Source organism: Antrostomus carolinensis, unplaced genomic scaffold (genome assembly GCF_000700745.2).
Source record: "Antrostomus carolinensis isolate BGI_N321 unplaced genomic scaffold, ASM70074v2 scaffold16363, whole genome shotgun sequence".
Lineage (NCBI taxonomy): Eukaryota > Metazoa > Chordata > Aves > Caprimulgiformes > Caprimulgidae > Antrostomus > Antrostomus carolinensis.
In genome coordinates, this window is record NW_010303295.1 from 1 (window position 1) to 8,980 (window position 8,980).

The following is an 8,980-nucleotide window of genomic DNA, read 5'->3' on the forward strand; positions in this document are numbered from 1 at the left end:
GGGGAAAGGAAGGAAGGGGGGGAAAGGAAGGTTCCCTAGTCTGCAGAAAGATGTCGGATTTGTTGGGCTTTAATTCTTTAGGTCTTCTCCAGAGCCCTTTATAAAACCTTTCTGCACAGCTGAAACCCTCCCAAAACCTTCCCAAAGTTAATTTAACAGAGACATTACACACCAGGTAAGGACTGCCCTGTCCCCTCAGCTCCTTAGAGCTCCCAGGTGACAAATACTGCTCTAAATGGTGGTCCTTGGTGAGGTCTGTTACCCTACACGCTTCCACCATAGGCTCCTGCATGGTGGAGAGCACAAGTGCCCCAAAAAAATGCCCTTGTAGAGCTAACAGAGGTGAATGGGAGAATGTGGTGGGAGCCAAGTGTCAGAGAAATCGATGGTTAGCAACTGGCCTGTGGAAATGTGCTCCTGAACTCCTCCTCTGCTCTGCAGTGCTACAGGTGGGTCCCCAAGGAATGTGCTCAGAGATCTGCAGTGAGCTCCTGCTCACAAGCAGGGCTGTGGTCTCTGCTGGTGGGGATGGGCTGGAATCCCCACCTGTTTTCCTTACCTGTCCATCGTGTATGGCTGTAGCCCAGCCATCCGCTCCTCTCGTCAGCACAAAGACCAAACTGCTGGCTCTCACTGCCACCTTCTCCGAGTCCTCAGGGGAATAGTGGGACAACACTCGATAGTAGCCTGATTCACTGTCTCTGGAAAGAAAGAATGGGAACAAGAGCACCTTTACTATCCCTGGAGTTATGGTGCTGGATGGCTTTGATCCAGAACATTGCACCAATCCAAAATGGGACATGCCAAAAAGTTTCAAGTGTTGGGAAATTATGATTTGGAACAGGCTGCCCAGGGAGGGTGTGGAGTCTCCTTCTCTGGAGACATTCAAAACCCACCTGGACGCCTTCCTGTGTGATCTCATTGAGGTTCCTGCTCTGGCAGGGGGTTGGACTGGATGATCTTTCGAGGTCCCTTCCAATCCCTGACATTCTGTGATTTCCATTGCTACTCTTTGGTCCAACTGGGAACCAAAGGAGCTTGGAAAACACTCAGATTTCCCAAATGCAACTGCCCCATTTTCACTGTACTAATAAACATCCTCCAGAGCAAAACAATTATTAAACTCATCCCATATCACCAAAACTTTCAGGTTATTTGAACCAGAACTGATTTTTGACTCAGCACAGCAGGGCTGGGAGTGATTACTTAGAAGCCTTGCCCTGGGAACTAGGATGGGACAGCTGAGCATCCTCTGTCACTGACCTGGGCAGGTCCCACCTCTCTCTGCTTCCATTCCCCAGCCATGGCATGATCCATGCTTGTGTCCCAAGATTATTGAATCAGCTCCTGCAAACTGCCCTGAGATTCTGCATGAGAGGTGCTACTGAGCTGCAGTGTCTTTTGCAGCCACACAACCCTTTGCATGTTTGTCATTCACTCCACATTTGGTGAGAAGTGGGTGTGGATCCCACAGAGTCTTCAGAGAAAGACACCAGAGATCAAAACACATTCTTCTGAACAGAAATAGTGAGAGAAGAGTTAGACCAGAGTGGAACTGAACACTTACCGCAGAGCATCAGCGCTGGGTTCATAAAATCCCTGTTTCTGTGGGAAGAACAACAGCATCTGTTTTATAACAGTGCTCACAGCGTTGTTTACAACAACAGCAACAGTGCCACCTGATTTCCTGTCCCTCTGAATACCACACTGTAGTATGGCTTTACTTTTCAGCACATTTGTCATACTGCAGCATCCAGAGAGACGTTTGCTGCTCCACACCTTACCAGGAGGAGTCACATGGAAAAAGACGAGGGGTAATGGGTACAAGTTACTCCTGTGGAGATTCCAACTGGGACACGAGGAAAATTTTTCACAATCAATCAGCCATGGAATAATCTCTCCAGGGAAGTGGTGGATTCCCCAACATTGAACAGTTTCAAGATTCAGCTGGACAAGGTGCTGGGCCATCTTGTCTAGACAGTGTTTTTGCCAAGAAAGCTTGGACCAGATGATTCTTGAGGTCCCTTCCAACCTGGTATTCTATGATGTACCTTCTATTTATCCCCCTCCCTCTTTATCCCATCAAGAGGAGAGTAACAAAGGCTCTTCCCCTACCCTTGGTTCTAAGAAACTCATATTACAGTGCAAGCCCTGCTTATGCTGACAAATTTACTAAAGTGTTGGGTAAATGTGTGTTGAGCACAGCAAAGTGTCCACTGCTGTTGTGACATGGTGAAGAGACAAAAATGCATCTTCAAAGGGTTGGAGACTCACATTGCTGAGTCCCTTCCAGCCAATTCTGAAGCCCACCACCTGGCTTTGAATGACCCTGTGGATCCAGTCTGGTACTGCACTGGTTTTTTTTTTTGGATAGCATGTTCATACCCTGATGATATTAGGACCTGAGGCCCTACCTGGAGCTCCATGACAGCTCCATTCCTCCTTTCAGAGCTATGTCCTGCTCACCTGAGGCCTGAGAGGCTCGAAGCCAATGTACTCATCATTGGGAATGATGGACGAGATCACCTGTCAGAGGAGAAAGTAATGACTGAATGAATCCAGGTTGGATGAAGAGACTCTCATGCAAGGTTCTCTACTCAGACCCATTTCCTTCTGACATCCTGAGGTCAGGCATAAAGTAGAGCCATGTACATAGTGGAAAAAGTCAAACTGGATTCCCAAAACAGCTTCAGCTGTTCATGTCCCTGGTTTTTTTCAGCCTTTCCAAGGTTTCTTTAAAAGTACATGAATTACTTTCCCTTCCCTTTATTCATGTGAGAGTCCTCTGGCCTGTGGCACTTCTGCTGACTGCACTGGTCACAGAAGGAATCAGGGAAATGCTCTGCTGACTTGTGTTAAAGGACATGACAAAGCATTTGTCTCCCAAGTGCCTGTTTGTCCCACTGGGAATGCAGTAGGAGTAGGAGCACGCTGGAGGAATGTGTTCCTCTTGAAAATGTCATTGTCAGCAAAAGGACAACCACAGGGCTCCCTAAGTACCTGCTCAGCTTTTTCAGAATTTAAAGTGACCGAGACTGGAAGCACCAAAGTGCAGTTTTGATAAAAGAGCTGGCAATTCTAACAAATTTTGGCTTCTGTGACCCAGATGCCTTGATGGGCTACAAGCCCTGATGATCCTGCTCTTGGGCCTCCATGAGTGCAGCAATCAGTGGAGTGGCCAACAGTAACGTCCTCTGGAGATGTCAGAAGGTGGCATTTTAATCTGCCTGCTGTTAATTTTACCAATCACATGGCTGTTACCTTGGGTTTACCCAGGAAATCTTTTGAATCCAGCTGTTCAACTTCCTTCTTTCGTGGTCTGAAAAATTCCCCGAGAGGAACCTGCATAGGCTCTAAAAACAGACAGTCCTAGGGCAGGGAATACAGATAAGGAAAAATCCATCAATTAATATGAAACAAAACATAACAGCAGTGAAAAGCAAGTATAGCTTCCCTATGTGTGCAAAAACAGCTCCAGGAAGACACTGGGGCAAAAATTATGGCTGTGAACTTGGAAAAGGTCACTCGGGTTTAACAAACACATGCAAACGAAGAGCTCAGCAGGCACTACCCAGTGTTAAGTCAAAGACTAACTGTTGGCATTGGATGGGTGGGAAGGGAGGCCAGTGGAGCGAAGTTTATTAAACAAATCTCTAAGCATTTCTTCTCTTTGACTTCAAATGTTGCCTCTTTCTCCTCTGTTCAACCACTGAGTAGCATGCTAATAGCAAATATCAGCAATACACTAATGTAAAGCACAAGCATGATGCTAGGTGATCAGATTAAAACTAAAAGTGATCATCTCTTAGAAAGGATACAAATAAGACAAGGAAGTACAGAGGGAGCAAAATAATTAACCCTCCAGGAAGAGTAAATCAGAGATTTGCAAATTGTTCCTGATCATAAAGGAGTCTAACAGGAAACCATTATTTAGAACCAACCCTGGAAACACTTTTACACTCTACTTAAGCTCTAAATGTGATTGTCATTAATATCTGAGCTGCCACCAATTGTCAGTGGTGGACAAAGGAATGTCCCACCTGTCAGTGAGGACAAAGGAATTAAAAAAAGTCAGGCAGTGTCATGAAAAGTGAGCCTCTCCAAATCTGCACTTGTAGGGGTTCTGCATTTAACACTGCACAAGGCAACTTGTTTTACAGCACAGGTACAAACAGAGCTAAGCTCCTGGACAGCAGGGACTAGAAAGTAACATCCCCAACCTGAGAGGTTATCCCACAATTTTCTACTATGGTGTTTTTGTGCACCTAGGAGTGACAGAGTTACTTGATTAGCTGAAGCACTAGTTTGGTAGAACATCACATGCAAACAGCAAAGACTCTGTTATCAGATGACCAAGCAGGTGAGTAGACAGGAAAACCTAAACACACAACAATTTGCACATTCTGATCTTGTATTTCTTAACCTGAGCCCAATACACACAGCCAGGAGCTCACAGATGTGGTCTCACCTGCACCCGCTCCAGGGCCATGTCCAGGATTGCTGTCCTTCCTTCAGGTCTCCACACAACAGCCTTATCCAGGGTGACTCTGGCCTCCTGCCACTGCTGCAGCCGGCACTGCGCTGCTGCTGTGCTGTACAGCACCTGGAGCAGGCAAGGGGAGAGCAGAACCCAGAGGGCTGAGGCTGAGCAGACACCCAACACGACCTACTGAACTCAGCCAGGAAACAAGGACCAGGCACTGAAACACCACAGACACAGCAGCAGCAGCACAGATCTACTCCCCATAGGCTCAGGAAAGGCACTCTGAGCAGCACAGCTGAAAAAACTTCATGATCAGAGCGGGAAGAGATAAAAGCTGTACCTCCAGGCTAGCTCCTGGGTGTGCTGGGGCTGCTAGCTCTGCTTGGGCAGGGAGAGGCACAGGGAACACCAGATGAAGACTCTGGTACTACACAAGTTTTAATCTTTTTTCTTCTTCCACCTGAAAGGCCAGTAAGGATTTTCTTGGCAATTTGCCTGAGTTTCTTTCTGTATGTAACTAGGTAATATTTTTTGCTGTGTGGAGTAATTCTCTCTCCCTTTCACTGCGAAATAACTGAAACTATTTCACCTTGTAGTAGGCTGTGAGTGTGTAACTTGTCAGCTGCAGCTTGTTACCCTTTAGCAGTAGGTAAGTAAGTAAGTTTAGTGGTGAGGTGGCAACATGTGGGAGTATCACAGCCTGGGTGTTGGGGAGCCTTGATCTACGTGGTGAGTTAAGAGTGGGAGATCTCTTTTTGTCACTGGCCACCAGTCAAGTTTATGGAAAAGCTCCTGGTTTATAAGGCAGAAGTGTGGCCTCACAGACTCACTGTCAGATATGTTGCTGTCTTACGTGACAGAGTTATCAGCTTAGGAATTGCTTTGTGGTATCTGGAGGTAGGCAGTGCTCAGGACAGAGGTGCAGCTTTTCCTTCACTCACTCATGACAGCAGAAGGCTGCTGTTTGGGAGGTGGTGGGGAATGGCCATCCTGAACATCTACAAGATCTGCAGAGAGGACATCTCTCTCTTGGAGAGGTAAGACAGCAGTTCTGACTCAGCTCAGAAGTGCTATAGTCTTGCAAAAGGCAAATATTTCTGGACTTTCAAACCATAGAGCACACCTCCTCCCCTTGAGGTGATCAGATGCAGCGTGTGAGAGGCCATGCATGGGGACAGCTGATGGCACAGTTCTGCAGGGGGATTATGTTTGCATATTTTGGAAAATGAGCTGCAGGTAGATGTAAGAACAAGATACAGTCAAATCAAGATGCAGATCCTGAGTCCTGAGTGCCAGCACACTAAGTGCACGTGCCCTGGCAATGCCTAGAGCATGTGGAGTGAGGGCCTGTGTGTTCACACCAGAAAGGGCACCAACCTCCTCCCGATGGCCTCGGGGCTCTTCTGCAGCCCTGCACCTTTCAAAGGGAACGATGGTTTCTAAGTGTGGGTGAGCTCAGAGAGGCAGGGCTGTGGCACTGAAACTGTTAAAAACAATAAGGCTTGGGTAATACCACAAATGCCACAGATAGCTTCTTCCTGCCAGGTATAAGGTGCATGAAAACTGACCGAGACTGAAGGACGGGTTTCGGGGCACGCTTGACTTGAGTTACACAATGGCTCCTTGCTCTTGAGGAAGTTAAGAATTAAATACTCTTTCCCATATCTGCATTTCAGGCCGTGTGTGTGGACTCGGGACAGAAGATAAAATGAACCCTCACAGTAAAGTATAGTTTCTAGGAGTCTTTTACATTCCAAGTATTACAAATATTTACAATCAATTCAGACTTGGATCTGAACTTCTTTGAACAGAATGTGGCAGGTTGACTCCATGTAACAGTGCAAGAGCTGCAGAGTGAAGTGTCACGGAAGCAAAACACAGCTTGCAAACCCAGCGTGCAAGGAAAAACACAGAGGTAATGTTAAGACCAGTTGCTAGAGTTGGAAAGACAGAAGTTTCTTAAAGTCTTCATTATGGACCAATTTTGTTCCCATCTGTCTGTACTTCAACCTATTTCAGCTTTTAGAGCAGAGGAGTTCACAAAACTTGCATACATCTAAGTGTAAATATTACATGCCATAGATAAGCTAAAAAAAACCCAACATACAAATTCCTGTGCATCTGCTTGAAACAGTTGTACTTTTCAAACTGTGTAATCCACTAAACTCCTCGGAGATGACATTGTTTCATGACAAAATTTTATTATTAAGTTCCTTTTTTTAAAAAAAAAAAGCACAAGCAGAATTTTTTTACTGTTCTAATGTACAGTCTTGAAAAGCTCTTGTTACTAACATGTGCTGATGAACACCTGATGAATCTGCTAACAGAGAGGAAGGACTGCTGAGACAGGTGGACTCTTACCTCCCATGCATAGAGGATGTGCCTCAGCCCCAGCTGCTTGTAATCGATGAAGGGATTTTTTCTGAGATGACTGAAGGCCATATGATAGTCAGAGAGAGCTTCTTCATACCTACAGTGCAGAGATGACAGAAGAAACTGAGACTAAAAAAAGCTGAAGACTCCAATTAAGAAATTCAAAAGTCAAGCTAGCAAAAACCATGTATTCTCCTCCACAGCCTGGATGAGAACAGCTCCTGCACCAGAGATGTGGGTCATCTTGTGACCACAGAAAATTCCCTGTCCTCTCCTTGTTGGTAGCTAGAACAAAAGGAATATGGTGTGTCTGGGATTGTCTGCACAGTTTTACTGACTGGGATGAACAGCAGGTTTTGGTAATTGAAATAGCTACAATTCCAAGGAGGAGAAAATGCCAAGAACAGAGATTAACAAAAGCTGTGAGCTCTTTGTCCAGCTTGTCACTGTCCCAGCAGAAAACTTGGGGGAGAAGTAAGGGCTTGGAAACCCCTGCTGCTGATGCACATGGCCAGAGCCACGTGAGCAGAAATTTCAAGAATCTCTAAGGATAAGGAGGGAATTAGTCTGAATTTACACCAGTTATGCATCTGAAATCAAAACAGGTTCCTCCTGCAGCTGTGGGTGGTGAAAGAAAGGGTCCAGGAAGAGCTCTGCAGTGGTCACCTGGCCAAGAACCAGTGAGCATGGCCAAGAGAAGGTGCTCAGGTGGATGTGGGTGGGTGGGAGCAGCAGCTGATGAGGGAAGGAGCCATGGGGTGCTAGTGGCTGTCACCTCCTCGGGTGGGGGACAGGTCTGCAGACTACTCTCAGCAGAGAGGGAGAGTCAGACACTGTGAGCAGGCTGCATTTTTGGGAAGGTCAGACTTGTGTGTGCCACGTGAAGACACACCAAGCAGTGCAATTATATTTTTTTAATTCTCAAAGCAAAATCTGAATGGTAACATAAACTCCTGGGAGCCCCACGTACAGGAGCAGCTGCCTTCTCTCTGTGTACAGGACAGTAATATCCTATATTAACCACCCCTGGGGCCCCAGAGTTGTGCAGCTTCTATCTTCTCAGCCTTATCAGAGATAAGGCTTGCTGACTTGTGACATGGTTTCCAAGGCCAAAGTAGACCTTATGAATTGTTGAAGATTGCTGGAAGAATTGAATTTTAGGAATAAAATACGTCTAAAAGGAGAAAACCAAAGAATGACATGGACCTATACCTCACTTACATTTCCAGCTGCAGATGGACAAACCCTCTCTGAAAGAAGCCAACAGCTAAGGAGTTGTCCTTTGCAATGGTTTTATCGAATGCCTAAGGAAAAAAAAAACACAGACACATCCCAGGGATCCGTTAAGAAGTCTCCTGTCAATGCCTGGGTATAGGCACCCAGACAGCCATGTCCAAGCTGCACTTGTGCTGGGTGCAGAAGCCATCCCTGGGCCCCTGACCAGCTCCTCTGGACTGACAAGCACAGAGCTGTGATCCAGGCTGAAGGGCAGGAGAAGCTCCAAAGGCATCATTCAGGTCTTGGCTCTGTGTCAGCTGAGCTTCAGGTTTTTATCCTTCCTTGGGAAAATGGACTGGACATAACAAATTAGGTAAAGTTTGCTCGTCAGCATCTTGTAATGAGAAAACTGTGTTGCCTGGAGCAGTGTTTGCCTTGACAGTGGGAGCAGCAGGACCAGACCAAACAGGGAAGGCTGTTTGAAGCAGCCTGTGGTGATGAGTATGTGAAGGGTGCAAAGCAAAAAGCTGATGGGCTTCACACTGCACCTACAAGTCAGTATTTCTGGTCCAGTTTCCCAGTTAATACAGGTAAATATCAGCAAAGCTGGTAACAGCTCGTGGCTGATGGTTCCGAGTAACACTGTGCTGGGAAAACTGTTTTAGTGTCTGAGGAAGACAGGAGGTGTGCTCCTTCCCTTATCATTGCAAAGAGATGGTGGGTAGATAACACATCAAACCTGAAACCCTGGACTTTCCTGCTACTGCCTAGGCAGGGATAGCCTTGCAGGGGTGGAAATATGCTGTAGCAAGGAGGTCAGGGAGTGACTGAGCCTCTGGGTGAGGTGGCAGTTGGCTTCTCCCATGGCTCTGACAGCACACCTTGCTTTATGGGTCTGCTTTACTG

The 8,980-nt window shown here is 46.5% G+C and overlaps 1 protein-coding gene across 1 annotated transcript; it reads right to left on the bottom strand.

The window, feature by feature from the left end:
• Positions 1 to 559: 559 nt before the first annotated feature.
• On the bottom strand, positions 560 to 8,160 carry LOC104518741 (neutrophil cytosol factor 2; the record flags this gene model as incomplete). Its single annotated transcript, XM_010164057.1, has 7 exons — positions 560 to 701; positions 1,568 to 1,605; positions 2,467 to 2,526; positions 3,262 to 3,369; positions 4,469 to 4,603; positions 6,845 to 6,953; positions 8,078 to 8,160. Coding segments are annotated over 7 exons (675 nt in total), but the record flags the coding sequence as incomplete, so codon positions are not given.
• Positions 8,161 to 8,980: the final 820 nt, after the last annotated feature.